This window comes from Peromyscus maniculatus, chromosome 8 (assembly GCF_049852395.1).
Source record: "Peromyscus maniculatus bairdii isolate BWxNUB_F1_BW_parent chromosome 8, HU_Pman_BW_mat_3.1, whole genome shotgun sequence".
Lineage (NCBI taxonomy): Eukaryota > Metazoa > Chordata > Mammalia > Rodentia > Cricetidae > Peromyscus > Peromyscus maniculatus.
In genome coordinates this window covers 60,740,819-60,759,495 of record NC_134859.1, presented here as the reverse complement: position 1 = coordinate 60,759,495, position 18,677 = coordinate 60,740,819, and the positions used below count along the sequence as shown (strand labels likewise).

The window sequence follows — 18,677 nt, the reverse complement described above, 5'->3', positions numbered from 1 at the left end:
TGTAAATAGGCTACTCTAATAAATGAAATAGAAAGCTAGTAGAGATTTTGAACAGAGTGACATGATATTTTTAAGGGAATATCTGTCATTTTTAAAGGAATCACTGCTTGACAAAAAAGAGGTTTTGTATATATCATGTATGTCCACATGTGTTGCGTGCCTGTGTTTACAAGGAAGAGAGGAGGGTCAGTAAGGTTGACTGGGGTTGGAGGGAGGTGCCTGAGACCAAGCCTGAGGATCTAAGTTTGATCCCTGGAAACCACATGGTAGGAGAGAACTGACTCCTACATAAGTATCCTCCATAAGTACCATAGTACATTTGAGGACGTGTATGCATGCACGCATACATACACACTAAAACTACAATAAAATTTTTTAGGGACTGAAGAGATGACTCAGCTGCTAAGAGCACTGGTTGCTCTTTCAGAGGACCTGGGTTTGATTCCTAGTACTCACATAGCAGTTCACAACGATTTATAATTCCAGTTTCAGGGAATCTGAATCCCTCTTCTTGATTCTGAGGGCACCAGGCATGTATGTGTACACAGACATGCATGCAGGCAAAACACCCATACACATAGTGATTTTTTTTTTTTAATTTTTAAAAATAAGTGATCAACAGGAACAATGAGAGGTCACTTAGAAGTTTCAAAACCCTCTACTTATTTTCCCTCCCACATTTAAAAAGATTTAACCACAATGGATAACCAGGACGTGTTTGCAAGGAAGGTTTTTTTGTTTTTTTTTTCTTCCACTGAGGAGTCTTGAAGAATATGGCAATGGCCTGAGTGTGTACTCTTAGCAGGCATCTCAAAAATAATGGTTACCAAACATTTCCCTGTGCTCACTGCCCTGACATGAATTTTGGGCATCACCCTCTCTCAGGGGAGAGGTGAAAAGAGGTTATGCAGAACAGACAGTGATAACAAGGTGATGTCACAGATGTGTCTCATAGAAGTCTCCAGCGAGTTCAACTCATAATCACTCTACGGTGATTTCCTCTGCCCTACCAACGCCAGCTGGAGAAGAGAGCAGAGAGCTGACACAGCCTTCAGCCTTGGGCAGGCATTAGGAGATCTTTTTCCCTCCAGTCCCCTGGCAGCCCCTCCTCTCTTTTAACCACTGCTGCTTCCCTCAGAAGCCAAAGTGTGAAGAGCACGTGTCTGGATTTTAGAAGCTGCCCAGCAGTTGGACTCCCGGCAGCGTGTCAACAGCTGCATCTGCTGTTGGCACTTGGGGCAAGGGATCACACGGGCATTTTCTGAACATAAGCTCTAAAATGGGAATCTTAGATCTGAAGGGAGGACTTAACCAAGCTAAAAAGCTCCAATTACTGTAAATACATTCCAAAACATATGACTGTCTGCCTTCTGAAAAAGGAATTGAGACATGCAAGCAACCAAACAGCTCTAAGAACAGCAGCAGTCAAGAACAAAAGCACAGAGTACCCTGACTAATGGAAAGGATTTTATGGGCCAATAGGGTTCAGCAGATATGTAATGTAATGTGGCTGAAACAAGAGAGCCCTCTTTTCCAGATCACTAGCTCACACTCTCTTGGCAATAAATGATATCCATCACATCAGCTGCAGGCTTGCTTCTCCTTTGCTTTCCTGTACCTTTTTCCTCACCCAATTAGCTCTCAGAGTAAGTGTCCCCTACACCAAACTGTAGGGGAAAAATGAAAATTATGAACCTGATAATTTCATCTGCCATAAGACAAGAATATAGATGGGCAGAAACTAGAAAAAGACGGAGGAATCTACATACTCTTGCCTCTCTGGATATGGATGCTCCAGTCAAACTGCTTATATTACAGCTGAAGAAACAGAAGCTTAAGCTCAGTGAGTTCTAGACCACCCTGTGCTATAGTTAGACCTTATGATTTAAAGAAAGAAAAGTAAAAAGGAATTGAGGCATTTTCTATGGTAAAATAAATATCCAGAACCACTCTCTCAATAACACAAGAACCTATTCAGGAAAAAGTACTTTCAAAATCTTCTTAGCAAGCACTGATGATAGCCAGGTGTAGTGGTGCCTATCTTTAATCCCAGCAGCACTCAGGAGGCCAGCCTGGTCTACAGAGCAGGTTCCAGGATAGCCAAAGCTAACAGAGAAACCCTGTTTTGAAAAAATACCATAAAGCTGGGGTTCTACAAGGCTATATCTAAAGCATCCCACTTCAAATTATAGTCTCTATTATAAGCATTTTCAAAGAAATAAAAGATAAGCTCACAAGTATGCTCAGAGAACAAGAAATCATACAGAAAAATCAAAGCATAATTACAAAAAGTCTAAAGATAAAATATATGTATTATATAAAAATAAAAGATATATGTAATAAAACTTAAACTCTCAACAGAACATATTTAATAGCAGATTAAACATAGTTAAGGGATAGTTTGATGAACTAGAAAAAAAGAGTTAAGGGGCTGGGCAGTGGTGGTGCACGTCTTTAATCCCAGCAGAAGCAGACGGATCTCTGTGAGGTCAAGGCCAGCCTGGTCAACAAAGTGAGTTCCAGGACAGGCTCTAAAACTACACAGAGAAACCCTGTCTCAAAAAAAAAAAAAAAAAAAAAAAAAAGAGTTTAGGAAATCTAAATCTCACACACACACACACACACACACACACACACACACACACACACGGCGGGGGGGGGGGGGGGGGGGGAGCGGACAGGGCGGATATGAAAGAGAGGCTTAAGAAGCATCAAAGGCTATGGAAGTCTAACATATGTCCAATCAGAGAAAGCATGGGAGATGCAGTATTGGGTTGGGGGAGGCAGCAGACGACAACTAAGAATATTCCAAAACTGGTAGAGAAAAAAGAAAATCTAAAGACACATGAAACCCATCAAATTCCCAACAAGAAAATATAATCCAAACCTAGACAAACCACTAAAACTGAAGTTTCTTGGTATTTTTTGTTTTACATTTATTAATTTATTTACTCTGAACAGAGTGTACATGCCATGGCACACACGTAGAGATCAGAGGACAACTTGCAGGAGTTGATTATCCTTCTACCATATGAGATCTGGGGACTAAATTCATGTCTTCAGGCTTGGCAGCAAGCACCTTTATCTCTGAGTCTTCTCACTAGCCTGAATCATTTTTTCTTTAAACATGAAAAGCACAGGGGTGGGGGTTGCTTTTAAAGAAGAAATAAAGGAACAGATAGTTGACTTTACTCCGCATAGTGGGAACCCAGCAACAGTAACAGTTCCTAAATGGCTATAGAAAACTTAGAATTCTGTTACCAACAATCACAACTTTTTAAGAAATGAGGTAAACAAAGCCCTTTCCAGGAAAACAGAAAACCATGTTTTAGGCTGGGCAGATGGCTCAGTGGGGCTGAGGACCAGAGTTTGTATCTGCAGCATCCACATAAAGGCTGGGCATAGCAGAAGGCATCTGTACCCACAACACTAAGGCAATGGAGGGGCCAGTTGGTCAGCCAGTCTAGATGAAACAGCAAGCTCCAGGTTCACTGAGAGACTGTGTCTCAAAAAATAAGGTGGAGAATGATAGAGAAAGAAACCCATCATCAACCTCTGGCTTCTACACTTTCACACACAGTAATATACATATACCTGCATACACACGCACAAATTAATAAAGAGAAGATAAATTTCTCATCAAAGATCTTCAACTAAACAAATTTTAAAGAATATAGTCAGAAAAGAACAGGAAGAGTATGAAATGGAAAAAAATGTATTTAATAAAAATGTGTACCTACCTGTAATTCTGGAACTTGTGAAGCTTACACAGGAGGATAACAAGTTTGAATCTAGCTAGGGAAACAGAGAAAGGTCTTGTCTCAACAAGGAACCAAACAATGAAGAACTTGTCTTATAGGGTTTGAAAGTGAAAAAGATACGAGAATATACAAAAGGAAACAAAGGAGCAGAATTCCAGTGTTCTGTGGTCCTTGCTTTGTTAAGGAGAATAGGAAAATGATGATTTTTATTCTTGAGAAGGTAACTATATGTAGTATAGTTACCAGAATAATAATAATTTTAAAAAAAGAAAGAAAACTTAGAGGAGGGGTTATGAAGTGAAGAAAAATAAAACAAATCTACCCAAAAAAAGGTAGGAGAGGCTGTGGAAAGAGCTAAATGGAAGAGAATTTGTCAAGATACACAATGTTCTGGATCCTCACCACAAAAATAAAGAAACACAGGTAAGAACAGAGAAAAATAATTGGAACAGGAATCACTGGGATAAAGTATTTGCAAAACATATCTGATAGAGAACCTGAGTACAGATTTTGCAAAGGGCTCTGACTAATTAATTTCACTTGGTTTTTTGTAATGGGAAAGAGACCTAACATTGCCAGCAAGATGCACAAATAGCAGTTAAGCACACGAGAAAACATTCATCAGGGAAACATGATTTCAAAACGAACACACCTTTAATCCCGGCACTCGGGAGGCAGAGGCAGGTGGATCTCTGTGAGTTTGAGGTCAGCCTGGTCTACAGAGTGAGTTAGAGGACAGCTAGGGCTGTTACACAGAGAAACCCTGTCTCAAACAATAACAACAAACAAACAAACAAAAAACTGACAATATCAAATACTGTTGGCAAAGATATAAAGCTGAACCCTCAAAGCCTACAGCAAGAGTGTTAAGTATCTAACCATCAAGGCAAACAGAAGCAGTTTCTTAATACAATTAGATATACACCTTTGTGTTATCTAGCTAATTCACTCCTAGAAATTTACACAAGAGAAATAAAAATATGTCCATCAAAGGCATCTATACATGTCATAATGGCTTAAAACCAGAAACAATCCAAATATTAACAGATGTCAGAATTTAAAAAAAAAAAAGCAGGTCTGAAAGATGGTTTAGCAGGTAAAAGTGCTTTCACCCATAACCAGGGTGAAAAGAGAAGCCACTCCAGAAAGTTATGGCACATGCACACCCACACTCATACATCACACACCTGACAATAGTAAATAAAATGTTTAGATGTAGTATCTCTCTACAACAGAATATATCCAGTAATATAAAAATATTAACACATAGATCAAGTATCAATCTCAAAAACACCCCCAATGAGCCTGACACAAAAAGGCAAATATTAAATGATTCCATACATGTGAAACTCTAGAAAAGACATCGCTAACTATAGCAAAAGAAAGCAAATCAGTGGTTGCCTAGGGACAGAGGTAGAGCCGAACAAGACAGACTCACAAGAATTATATGGGATGACTGGAAATGTGCTGTATCATAATTGTGATGATTAACTAGTTACTTGGGTATATATGTTAACCATGCCTAGTCCTAGCAAATATTTTTACAAGTGTTCACCATCCATAGTCATCAGGGAAATGCATATTAAAACTACTTTAAGATTTCATCTTACCCCAGTCAGAATGGCTAATAATAAGAAAATGAAAGATGGGGTTGGAGAGATGGTTCTGTTCTTACAGAGGACCTGGGTTCAGTTCCTAGCACCCACAATCACAGCTACTCCTGTCTCAGAGGATCCAATGCCCTCTTCTGGCCTCCTTTGCACTGCAGGCATGTGGTACACAGACACACATGCAGGCAAAACACCCACACACATGAAATAAAACTAAATCTGAAGAAAAAGAAAATATTAGTTGACCATGGTAGCTCACACCCTTAATCCCAGTACTCAGGAAGCAAAGGCAGGAACTCGGTGAGTTCAAGGCCAGCCTGGTCTACATAGTGAGTTCCAGGCCAGCCAGGATAATACGGTGAGATCCTGTCTCCAAAAAAAAAACAAAAAACAAAATGAAAGATATCAAATGTTGGCAGAGATGTGGAGAATGAGGAACCTAAGGAACACACTCTTAGTGGGAGTGGAAACTGGTGCAGCCATTATGGAAATCAGCATTGCAGTTCCTCTAAAAACTAGAAATAGATCTACCATATAACCCAGGTACAGCACTCCTGGGCATATACCCAAAGGACTTTTTTTTCCTACTACAGAGACATGTTCTCATCCATATTCATCACTGCTTTATTCATAATAGTTAGGACATGAAAATAACTTAGATGCTCATCAGCTCATGAACTGATAATGAAAATGAGGTATCTAGATACAATGCTATTTTATTCAGCTGTAAAGAAAAATAAAATTACAAAGCTTCTTGGTAAATTAATGGAGCTTTGAAACATATACTCAGTGAGGAAACCCAGACCCAGAAAGACAAATGTTGCATGTTCTCACTTACATATGTATGGATCTTAGCTTTGCATCTTTAGATTTGTGTGTTTAATTCAGAAGTACCTGTAGAATCCAGGAAACTAGAAAAGAACCACTGCTGAGGAAGAAAAAAAGATCTAAAGGAGGAAGGACAGTAGAACACTGGAGATACGAAGGGGAAAGGAGGAATAATAGAGTAATGGGGAGAGCTTTAAGTTGGGGGAGGGATGAAGAGTAGGGTGAGGGGCAGGACTGGGGAGGGATAACTAACACTAAGAATATCTGAAAAAAGCACATGGAAACACACACACATTCATACTGATTTATTTATTCATTCTCTCATCTCTCTCTCTAAATCAAATAGAACAGTTGAATTGGAGTTACCCTATATAGCAGATTATGCTCATTCCAGAAGCCACAAGTTGCCACATGCAAAGCCCAGTGTCAGGTGTGGGGTACTTCCCCTTGAGTTGGTCAGAGGTGTCCTGGAGACCCCCAAAATAATTCAGGCTATTGCCATTGCTCGTTTGCCCACCAGAACTGAACTGGTGAGGCCCTGTTGCTAAAGACACTACACATACTGGCCACAGGACATGGAGAAATAAAGTTGGTTCTGACTAGAAACCGCCCTTCCTGCTGGCTAGCTTTTAGGGCACTGGAAGGTGTTATACAGTCTGCTTGGGGGGTGGGGGGATCATCAACAGTTTTAACCAGCCATAACCTCGTGAACTACAATAAAAGAGTCATGGCAAGATTGGTGCAACAGTGGCGAATGATATGGGGGTAACAATCAATTTCTGATTGGACCTAAGGTCCATTCCACAGGAGGAAAGACATGCCTGATACTGTAGGCCTGGGGGGGGGGGGGTGAACGCACTACTGTTTCTCAGCTAAATGAATGTAATATTCAAGTGCCCTCTATAAATTCCTATGCCTATTCCCAGAGACACATATTAGTTCAGATCTCACACCTCATTAGAGAAATTTCTTTGTGCACTGGAGAGTAACACAGAAACCTACAACTGCTCAAAGTGCAGAGAATATGTGTCAGTGGAGTGTTCAGTTACAAACAGAACATCTCCATCATACTTCCTACCAAAGCTCAGGAACCATCAAGGAGGAGGTGGGGAGGGGGAAGATTTGAATAAGAGATCAGAGAGGACCATAGCAAAACAGTACCTTCTGGACTTTACAGCACTCTGCACTCATGAACTCACAGCAGCTCTAAGTGCCTGCATAAGGCCTATAAACAGTCAAGCCAGTCAACATTCTAACATAGAGGGAGAAGAGGTTGACAAGCCCCAACCCCTAATTATTGAGGAACTATGGACAGCTAACAGCCTCTGAAGAATAGAGACTCAATTTTTTTTAAGGGTGTGGTGCCTGGTAAGTTCACCATGGCCCATGCCCAGGAATATATGGGCAGCTTAGATTGGATAGGTTATTAGGAAAAAAAAAAAAAAAAAAAAGGCTGGGCAGTGGTGGGGCACACCTTTGATCCCAGCACTTGGGAGGCAGAGGCAGGTGGATCTCTGTGAGTTCGAGGCCAGCCTGGTCTATAGAGCTAATTCCAGGATAGCCACAAAAAGGCCACACACAAAATCAAAAAAAAAAAAAAAAAAACATGTCTCTAAAATCAAAGACACGAAGTTAGGGGAGTAAGAAGGTAGGAAGTAGAAGCAGGAAGAGTGGGAATGAATATAATCAAAATATATCATGTGACATATACAAAATATAGTATATGACATATAGTCCTTACGTATAAATTTAGACTTCATAATTAATTTTTTCCTCTTGAAATAGGCCTTTATGTATTTCTATCAAAAAAAATTTAGGTCTGGCCGGGCGTTGGTGGCGCACGCCTTTAATCCCAGCACTCGGGAGGCAGAGCCAGGCGGATCTCTGTGAGTTCGAGGCCAGCCTGGGCTACCAAGTGAGCTCCAGGAAAGGCGCAAAGCTGCACAGAGAAACCCTGTCTCGAAAAACAAAAAAAAAAACAAAAAAAAAAAAAAAAATTTAGGTCTGTTGAAAAGTCTAATATTAAATCAAGCTTTAAATACAGATTTGAAACTAGAAATTCAGATCAATGACAGAGTGTTTACCTACATGTGCTAGGCCCTGACTCTGAGTGCCAATACTGAAAATTACTAAACAAATGGGGGGGTGGGGTGGAAAAGGTGGCTGCAAATACTGCTGCAAATTTCCCCAACAGTATTTCTCCTTCAGTATATGTCTTTCCAGGAGGAGAAAAAGATGCCAGATCTTTTTCTTGAGAAGTAATAAAATGGTAACAAAAACTAAATACACCACTTATAATCACTGCCTAACAATGGGATATGGCACCTTTGCATGACACCAAACCAGCCATGAACACCAAACCACACTGTTATCGTCAGGTAAAAAAAGACCATTTCCTTAACAGATATGATGCTAGAGTAAGCTGAATTTTACTGGCATGACTGCATTTTCTCATTTAACTTTTCATTACTGCTTTTCCTTCCTCAGCCTAAAGCAGTAGATTCATCCTAACAACAAGAAAAGGCACTGAAATTCAGAGCTGGAAAAATAGGTGAGTGCCTTGAAGTCAACTTCTTTGACTCTTGTCCTCTTTTCCAGGGAACTTTAGCAAAAGGCATGATCAGATTGCCAAGGGAAAGGAGTCTGCTAAGGAGCCTCTTGACAAGAGGCACAGCTTACTGACGCAGCCTCCTCCAGCCTGCCTTAGCACACCTAACTCATTCTGACCTTGATATTCACACAAAATTTTGGCCATGCTAGCTTTCTCTCTTTAATTTACTCTAATTTGAAGAGTCCTGGAAATGAAGGCCAGTAGTTCTATTACAGAAATCTACTTCTCCATGACTCTCACTGAGAAAGAGCCCAAGGACTTCTGGCAACAGGGAAACTGGAGGAGTAATGAGAGGGGCAGTTGACACAGCTCAACTCAAGTCTAACCCCTTATGAAAGGTGGATTTCCTCTGTACAACTGTTCTGTCAAGCAGAGGATTAGACACTTCATACATTCTACTTGAGTAAAAGACTTAGAAGTGGTTCAGTAGAGAGAACAACCTGCTCTTCCTCAAGTCTTAGGGACGCTGAAAGACAAATTCTGACTGTGAAAGGAACTTCTCAACCGGAGTCAACTCCCATATATAACTAATGGCATGACATGCCTACAGGTTAAACTCTGCTAGTACCAGGTAGACAGTTATAGTTCTAAATCCCACAAGACATCCATATAGCACTTTCTCTAGCTCCTGCAATTCAGGAATATTAATAACATAAGGCATGCATATGCTGGGCATGATGATGCATAGCTGTCATCCTACTATTGAGGTGAAGTAGGGGTATTTCAAGTTTGAGACCAGCCTGGCTACAGAATGAGCTGCAGTCTCAAAAATCCAGAAACCAAAACAAAAGCAAATACGAATGATCTTGAAAAGAAAGCCAGTCTAGCTCTACCTCAATTCTAACTCCTAAATGTTTTCTCAGAGCAAGCAACATTAACAGCACACAAGAAGTGTCTCTTGGGTGCCCTCTTGCTGCTGCTACCAGGGTTTTTTTGCAGGGCTGAAATGGAGACATACTCTATGAACTAGCAGAGAAGCAAAAAGAAAAGGCCAGGGCACAGAAAAGGGAAGTTATTCCAGTGGTGGCCAATGAGTAACATCCAGTGATTTATAGGAAATATAATCCAATAATACAGTAAAATAAAACAGTGTGCCTGAGATGGTTTTGATTCCAACAATTATAAAACATACTTTTGAAAAGGGTGGGGGTAACGAGGAGAAGTCCAGATTGGAGCAAATTGGGCACAGATGGGGGATGCAAAGGTTTCCATGATGCCCTACCACAAATGTTGCTTCAGTTACTCTTCTTCAAGAAAGTAGTTTTATTTCCTTAAATTACAATTTTTTTTTGAAGAAAATTAAAGTTCTTGGAGTACTTGTGGTTTAGTTCAACTGTTCACCCTCTAGCCTCTTATCAGCCACTAGTGAAGTGAATACCGAGACACACAAGACAGCCCTTTCTCCTTTCAGGCTCAGAATGCCTTGGACATTGTGACATCACTCTAGGAACCACCTATTTAGACACCAACTTTGGACACTGGCCAGGTGGAAAATACAACTTTCCTAGATCCATGGCCTTCCTCATTCATGCATTCAACAAATACCAGTGTCTAAGAAATACCAGCCTCATGCCAGAACCCCTAAATATCCCTGTCCTGACCTCACATGTATCTGTCTCCAACCATCGCACCGAGAGTCTTAAGATTTTTTTTTTTTTTTTTTTTTTGAGACAGGGTTTCTCTGTGTAGCTTTGCGCCTTTCCTGGGACTCACTTGGTAGTCCAGGCTGGCCTCGAACTCACAGAGATCCGCCTGGCTCTGCCTCCCGAGTGCTGGGATTAAAGGCGTGCGCCACCACCGCCCAGCGAGTCTTAAGATTCTAAGCTGTCTATATCCCACGGAGGTAGCACAGGGCCCATGACAGAGGAGGTTAGTCTCCCCACATCCTAATGTAGAAAAGGGGAAGGACACCATTCTCTCTGCCACAGTTTTGCCCTCTACTTTAGTGTCTGCTACCACATCCACAGTTTTTAAATATTCCATGTCTACAATGAAAGCGTATTTAAAAAGTAAACATAATAAAGTGTTAGCAGCAAATCATTTCCACCCCTGGCCCACTGATGTAAAAAGAAGGTAGTTATCACAGGGGGAGCACTGGACACAAAAATGACCCATGATGGCATTGTAGCACTAGAGGCCATCAGCAAAGGACATACTTTTTAAGGAAGACCATCTCTATTGCTTTCCAAATCATAATCCTGACCCCACATCTATGGAGATGGCTCTGGCACAGACCAAAAGGATCTAACTGCTTGGGGGCTCCAAGATCACCTCTGCTTCAAGCTGGAATTCTCTTCTCCACAGAGCCCAGGAACTGACATATGCAAACAACCCACCCAGAAGGACACATCCAAGAGGGAAAGAAAAATGATGGTCCAGATGTTCTGTAATTTGCAATGACTGCCAAATCGCCATGGACCCAGAGCACCTGGGAGGCCAGGCTGCGTCAGGCCTTGCTTCCTGGTTTCAGACAGCCAGGGACCTGTGGCTGGGTGGTGACTGTGACAGCCTGCAGGCTGGCCGGGAGAGAACCAGTTAGAAGGGCACCAGCTGAGAGGACTTGGGGGCTGAACACACAGAGCTTGATTTATCACTTCCTTACTCATAAAAATGTGATTCAAAGTGCTGCTGATTAGTGAAGGATTTAAATCGTTACCCTCTCCCCAACCCCCTTCTCTTCCACCCCCGGCACAGATGCTGCTACTCAGCCACAACACCCCCTTCTTGCCACTGTCCGTGCAAGCACAGCACAGGGGCCCAGAGATGATGACTCATGTGCTGGGAAATGGAAAAGTGCATCTTCCCACCAGCCAGCCCTGCTGAGTGCTCTGTTCACCCCTCTCCCAATGGCAGCCCACACAGTGGGGTCTGGATAGCCGCCTCAGCTGCACACCGGGTACTTGGCAGCACGTCCGCAGAGCTCTGTGTCCCAGTTGAGTGTTATATCCTGTGGCCTGGGCTGTTTTTCCCTGAACCACCCTTGGAGCCTGTGACCACCTCAGCTTAGGCTCCTCTTGCCTCATGGAGTTGAGAGCCAGGCCAAGTGCAGTACAGGGAGCAGGGCCATTGGTCTTTCCTTGTCATTCCTGGCTAGAGGATCTACCTCACGACCAACTACAGAAAAGCCCTACAAAAACATCTTGGCCACAAATGCTGAACGCTCCTCCTCTATCCTCACCTTGCTTTCAACCATATTTTCTTAGTCTTTACTTAACAACAGCTTCAAGAAAAAGACTCACTGGTGGTCCATGGTAAGTCCAGGGAATTGCTTTCCACACAGAACCAACAGCAGGAGCTGTTGAAAACAAGCTCTACATTCACACCTACAGAGGCCACAGGTCAGTTGTTGCTCAACTGTGTGCCCCAGCTCTCCTGCTCACAGGGCACTGGGGGGGGGGGGGGGTTGGTTAGGAGAGCAGAAAATGAAGAGAGGAACAACTGGAGGCCCTAGTCCTGGAGCCCAGTGAGCAGACAGTGTCACTCTGTGGCTCTGGTTGGCCAGGAACTTGACAAGTAGACCAAAATTAAAGGTGGGTGCCGCCACACCTGAGCGCTTCCTTCTTGGTCTTTAAGACTGCACAGGGTCACCAGGCTGCACTGCCAACTATTTCCTTCTTAGAAACCAATGTTTGCCGTAAGACTCCGGCCCGCAGCCCTACTGAAGCAGCCACCTCAGGATAATTGGCTAGGTTGAGAAAGGCTCCTGGACCTCTGTATCTTGCCCACTGCTGAAAATTCTGGATGCTGTTATCAGTCAGCTTGATGGGAAAACGTCTTCCAGGATTCAGATGTGATTGAAAGCCCAAGCAGACTAGCTAAGGAGCTCCTCAAAACCTAGGAGAATCCCTGTCTTTAGGGAAAGTGTGGCACACTCACTCATAAGGGAAGTGTCCCACCAGCAGCAAGTTGAGCATAAATCCCAATACAAACAAGAAGGGAAACAGATGGACTGCAAGGTGAGAGAAAAAATCTCTGAAAAAAGGCACAACTAAGGAGCCAGTGGCACTGTCTAGAAACACTAGATCTGCTTTATGACATAGTCTCCATGGGGCAATTCCTACTTCCTGGCATTGCAGATAAGAATCTGACCAAACATTCTCTGTTGATGCTCTGGAATGACTCCCTGGCAACATGTTGTAAAGAAATACAAAATAATGTCACTCATACTACATATTTCTATCAAGTCAAACCACATCAACCTTACCTAAGTAAGGTAGAGGGAGGGGAAGGAATCTTAGGAACATCTTTCAAATGTGACATACTCATCAGAACATTTAAAAACCCTACCAATCTGCCCTTCCCTCCTCCTCTCCCCACCCCATACCAAAAAAAAGTGTTCAGAAAAACACTTCAGAATGCATACCAGTACACTAGCCAAATTCTGGGGCTGATGGGTTTTATGCTTCCAGATTTGAGTCACCAAAGCTCATCAATTCTCTGTTCTTACTCTCTGGCAGGGTCCCATAAGGGATATCCCATAGGGAACTAGACTTTTCCATATTGAACAAACAGGGTACATGAGTCCAGAAACAGCAATTCCCAATCCCTGCCAAGCACACGGTCTCCGGAATGAAACATTTCAGCAATGCCTCTCCCTTGGGAGAGGAGCTGGGTCTGCAGCTTCTAAGAGGCCTTGCTGCTGCCATTAGCATGGCCAGATGTGCAACAGCATCTCTAGATTTTTAAATTAAACTTTATACTCATAAATCTCTCTTTTTATCCCACCCAAGCACTAGAGTCTTACAGAATTCAGAGACTAAAGATCCAAGAAGGAATAGTGGGGAGGTGTAGGTGTGTGTGTGTGTGTGTGTGTGTGTGTGTGTGTGTGTGTGTGTGTATGTGTGTATGTGTGTGTGTGTGTGTGGTGTGTGTGTGTATGTATGTGTGTGTGGGGTGTGTGTGTGTGTGTGTGTATGTGTGTGTGTGTGTGTGTGTGTGTGTGTATGTGTGTGTGTGTGTGGTGTGTGTATGTGTGTGTGGTGTGTGTGTGTGGTGTGTGTATGGTGTGTGTGTGTATGTGTGGTGTGTGTGTGTGTGTGTGTGCATGTATGTGTGTGTGTGTGTGTGTGTGTGTGTGTATGTGTGTGTGTGGGGTGTGTGTGTGTGTGTGTGTGTGTCTGTGTGTGTCTGTGTCTAGCTATGTCTGTGTGTTTGGGGGCAAGAGTAGTGATAAGGCAGCATAGGAAAGATACTCAATTCAACTCTGTCTAGATGGAGAAACTGGATTTTCCTTACCTTTCAATTGGGAGTTATGTACAGCAAACATGTTGATGGTCATAAGCTGTAGCATACGGGTACTTCCAATAGGAGATGGGCTATGTTGCAGCAACACTTGGAACTCCTTAAGGACCTTCTCAGCCACTGCAGGGAATGTCTCCATCCTACAGATATAGGGAGCCCATTATTGAGTCATATCCTTAAAAGCACTTGGAAAAATGACTCCCCCTTCCCCAAGCAGAGAACTAATACCTAGGAAGTTTCTTTGCTACTCCTACAAAACCTTCCTGGTAGCCTATATTTTTTAACAAATTGAAGAAAAAAGAAAACAAAGTGTTCAAAGTTTAGGGATGAAAACAACTTAATTAGTGGATAAAAGGCTATATAACACTTTGGCATGCTATTTCTTAACCCACAATATTAAATGGATTAAAACTGACATAGAGTTTCTCTTTGAAACAGGTTTCTAAATAATGAGCTAATTTCCTTTAAGTTCTAACACCTACATCTTCCCTAAAAGTCTCAGATACGAAAGCTGTACTCTATAAAAGGAGTCTCATCGAGTTTTTTGTTTGTTTGTTTGGTTTGTTTTTTCGAGACAGGGTTTCTCTGTGTAGCCCTGGCTGTCATGGGACCTCTGTAGACCAGGCTGTCCTCGAACTCACAAAGATCCACCTGCCTCTGCCTCCCCAGTGCTGGGGTTAAAGGTATATGCCACTACTGCCCAGACATGTAAAAGATTCTTTACTGAAATAACTACTTTAGAAATAACACATGGTGGCTCATGCCTATAAACCCAGCACTTGAGTGGCCGAGGCAGGAGGATCTCAAGTTCAAAGACAGTCTAGAATACACAGCAAGAGCTTGTCTAAAATTTAAAAACAAAAAGAAGAAAGGAAGGAAGGAAAGGAAAGGACTTAGACATTGCTCCGCCTTCGTAGGTGCCATCATACTCACTGCCCACTCATTGGTCCCAAACTTCCCCCTGAAGAACCCCAAACCCAGGGCCCCCAATGGGCTGTTTTCCAACCTTCCCTGTGCTGCTATCCTCCCTCTCACAAGCCCTCTGCTCATCAGGGTCTGTATGTTTTCAGGCCAGTGGAAATACAATGCCCTGGCCAACTGCCACTCCCAATACAGGAAGAGCCTGTAATGTAGGGAGGCAGAAATCCAGCCAGTGACCTAGGGCTCCTAAGGAGAGGTCATTCAAACTACTGCTTGCCAAATGTGGCCACTGGATCCTAAACAGTGGTGCATGCCTGGAGCTCCTTTGGCAACAGGAGTAAACCACAGCTGAAATCCTCTGAAATAAAAAGCAAACTCAAACTTGGTGCTAGAGAGAGAAACCAGGCACACAGGCCTTAGGGCTATGCTGCACAATTCGTGGTCAGCAAAGTATCTTTTACTACGCCGCCCCCCCCCCACCATCAAATTGCTTGTGGTGCACTGAGGGGTGCAGTGGGGAACAGTGCTAGTCTGGATTAATAAATAGCTTCTGGAAAGCCAAGGCAGGCAAGCTTTCTCAAATCCTGGAGAAAGGTGGGGTGAGTTTCACCCCAACCTCAGTCTTTATCGTTGAACAGCATCCTCCCCAGATAAGAAAACCCCAGAGCTTTACGGAATTTTGGCGCTCTTTATACCTTGTTTTTGGATGGCAACTCATACTGCTGACCTTCTGGTGCCCAGAAGTCATGCCACAGCTCCAGGTCAATCACAGTTTACATTCCAGTTTGCCTCTGCTCAACTGTCCTCATTTTCACTGGCACAAAACATGCCATGCATTGGCTTCCTGCACCACCCCCATGCCATTTTAAGTGCCTGCTCCAAATCAAAACAAAGCAAAGCAAAACAAAACAAAAAAATCTTCCCTCTAAAAAACTTCAGAGCTGCTAAAACTCTTGATAGACTAGGAATGGCAGGGAGTGATGTTTGTGGCTGGACTGGATCCATTTTTCCCCATGGGCTCTAACAAAGGTTTCATTTTAAATCCTGACACTGTGCAGCACTCTCTCTGGATGGAAGTGGGGAGGGGGCTAGTACTTCTCATTACAAGAAGAGCAGAGTTCACTCTGCAAGAAAAGCTGCCACGCTGGGCAAGTTTCAAGGCCATGTGTCTCCGTGTTGAAAGGCAGGAGAGAGCCAGCACAAAATGACAGGACAGAAGTGTCACGTGGGACATGTGTCTGAGGAAGCCTCTTCCCTGGGGTAGAAACTGAAACAGATCCATTAACACTCCATGGGTCAGACTAAAGTCTGAAATGAGTACAGGTCAAATGTTCACATTCTTTTTTTTTTTTCAGAAACTTAAAAAAACAAAACAAAAAACTCCACCTCCCTTTGATTAGTACATCCTAACTGAAAGAATCAATGGGTAAGAATGTAAATTAGCCTCATACATCAAATATAAGAGAACATGGCCCTTTCAGAACTCAGGAGGCAGAGGCAGGCGGATCTCTGTGAGTTCAAGGCTAGCCTAGTCTATAAGGTGCATTTCAAGACAACTAGAGCTACATAAAAAAACCCTGTCCCAAAAAACAGAGAGAGAGACAGAGAGACTGAGACAGACAGACAGACAGACAGACAGACACAAACACACACACACACACACACACACACACACACACACACACACACACACAGAAACTGAGAACTTATTGGGAGTGGTAGTGTTACTCAGACAAAAATCAGTGTTAAGCAAAAAACAAGGAAAGAAGGTGACAGTTAAAAGTCCCCTTTCCAGAGGCAGGGAAGATCTCTATGAGTTCGAGGCCATCTTAGTCTACACAGAGAGTTCCAGAACAGCCAGGACTGTAATAGAGAACTCTTGTCTGAAACAAACAAGAACCAAAAGGTCACCTTTCCAGGATTCAATAATGAGACTTCTGTTTCCTAGATTTTATTTATTTATTTATTTTATTTTCGAGACAGGGTTTCTCTGTGTAGTTTTGCACCTTTCCTAAAACTAGCTATGTAGACTAGGCTAGCCTCAAACTCTTAGAGATCCGCCTGCCTCTACCTCCCAAGTGCTGGGATTAAGGGCGTGTGCCACCACCACCTGGCTATTTCCCAGATTTTTAACCAAAATTCTTTTTGATTTTGGTTTCAAACTGAAAGTAGTTTCACGTCATTTTCTTTGAGAAATATCTTTACTCCTTGTCTACATATTACATAAAAATTATATTAAAACTGACATAATAATGGTACATAATTAATATATTTTTAAGTGCATGTATTTGTAAAACACATGCAAAACCCAAAGCTGTATGGGGTAGTACATGTCTCTAATGTTAGCACTGAGAAGGCTGAGGCAGTAGCTGAGTTTGAGGCTAGACTGAGCTATTACATAGTGAGATCCTGTCTAAAAACAAAACAAATAAACAAAAATGGGGGATCCCACAAAATTTTGTTTTTACAAATACATAAGTATCAAAAAGGCCTTAAAGTACATATAACCCAACGCCAGAGTTCCCTCTTTGGAGAACACAGTGTGGAGATGGGGGTGAGTTGGGGCAGACTTGAGAGAAATCTTTACCTTAGCTATCGTTTTGTGTTTTCTAGGAGTTTTTGATGGTACTTACGAAATAATCATAAAATTTAAGACAAGAAGAAAGAACATGAACAACAACAATAAAGGAGGAAGAGGAGGAACAGAGAAACTGTCAGAAGCACCTAAAACACCCAGATACCTGGGGGCCAGGTGGGTGGCATTTAGCCCCTGGGAACTTGATAAGCTGGGGCTGGAGAGCTGCTGTGAGTTCAAGACCTGCCTGGGCTAGCTGGAGTTCAAGAACTACTGGACTACAGTGTGAGACAAAATAACAAACAGACAGACAGACAGCATCTCCAGCAGCACTGCCTGTAGAGCTGCTGCTGATGATTCTGTAATCATGGGAAGGAAACTTCAACACAGATCCAGTGATAACTGTAAAACAGTTTAATATGGTTCCGTACACACACACACACACACACACACACACACACACACACACACACACACACAGTGACTACAAAATATACACTGAACATTAGTTATTCAGTTATCACTGGCTATTAAGAATACGAGTAACTTAGATGAGCGTAGTGGCCTTTAATCCCAGCACTCAGGAGGCAGAGGCTAGGAGATCTCTGAGTTCCAGGCCAGCCTGGTCTACATAGTGAGTTCCAGGCCAGCCTGGTCTACATAGTGAGTTCCAGGCCAGCCTGGTCTACATAGTGAGTTCCAGGACAGCCTGGTCTACACAGTGAGTTCCAGGACAGCCTGGTCTACACAGTGAGTTCCAGGACAGCCTGGCCTACACAGTGAGTTCCAGGACAGCCTGGTCTACACAGTGAGTTCCAGGACAGCCTGGCCTACACAGTGACAGAAAAACAAACAACACACAATATGAGTAACTTTCTATTTTTTCTTTTTGCTAAGTTTTCTAAATATTTTATAATCAACAATGTATAATAAAAAAGTTTCTTTATTATGAATACTTCTGAGTTTGGTATTTAAATACATTTAGTAATTTCACAAATAAAATCAAAATACTTTATTTTTAAAGAATTCAAAATCTAAAATAAATACATGGGTTTTAAATTCCAAGACCTTGGTGCAAATAAAATGACCAGCCAAGCAAGCACAAACTAAAGTGGTAACTTTAACTGAGG

The 18,677-nt window shown here is 42.5% G+C and overlaps 1 protein-coding gene across 6 annotated transcripts in view; it reads right to left on the bottom strand.

Annotated features, from left to right (window-relative positions):
* The window catches only part of Smg6 (SMG6 nonsense mediated mRNA decay factor), a 253,280-nt gene that overhangs the window by 167,672 nt on the left and 66,931 nt on the right, over positions 1 to 18,677 (bottom strand). For all 6 annotated transcript variants that reach the window (XM_006977374.4, XM_015996166.3, XM_015996165.3 and 3 more), the window contains one exon: positions 14,046 to 14,191. In XM_006977374.4, the coding sequence (XP_006977436.2) occupies positions 14,046 to 14,191 (146 nt within the window). The remainder of the gene's footprint in view (positions 1 to 14,045; positions 14,192 to 18,677) is intronic.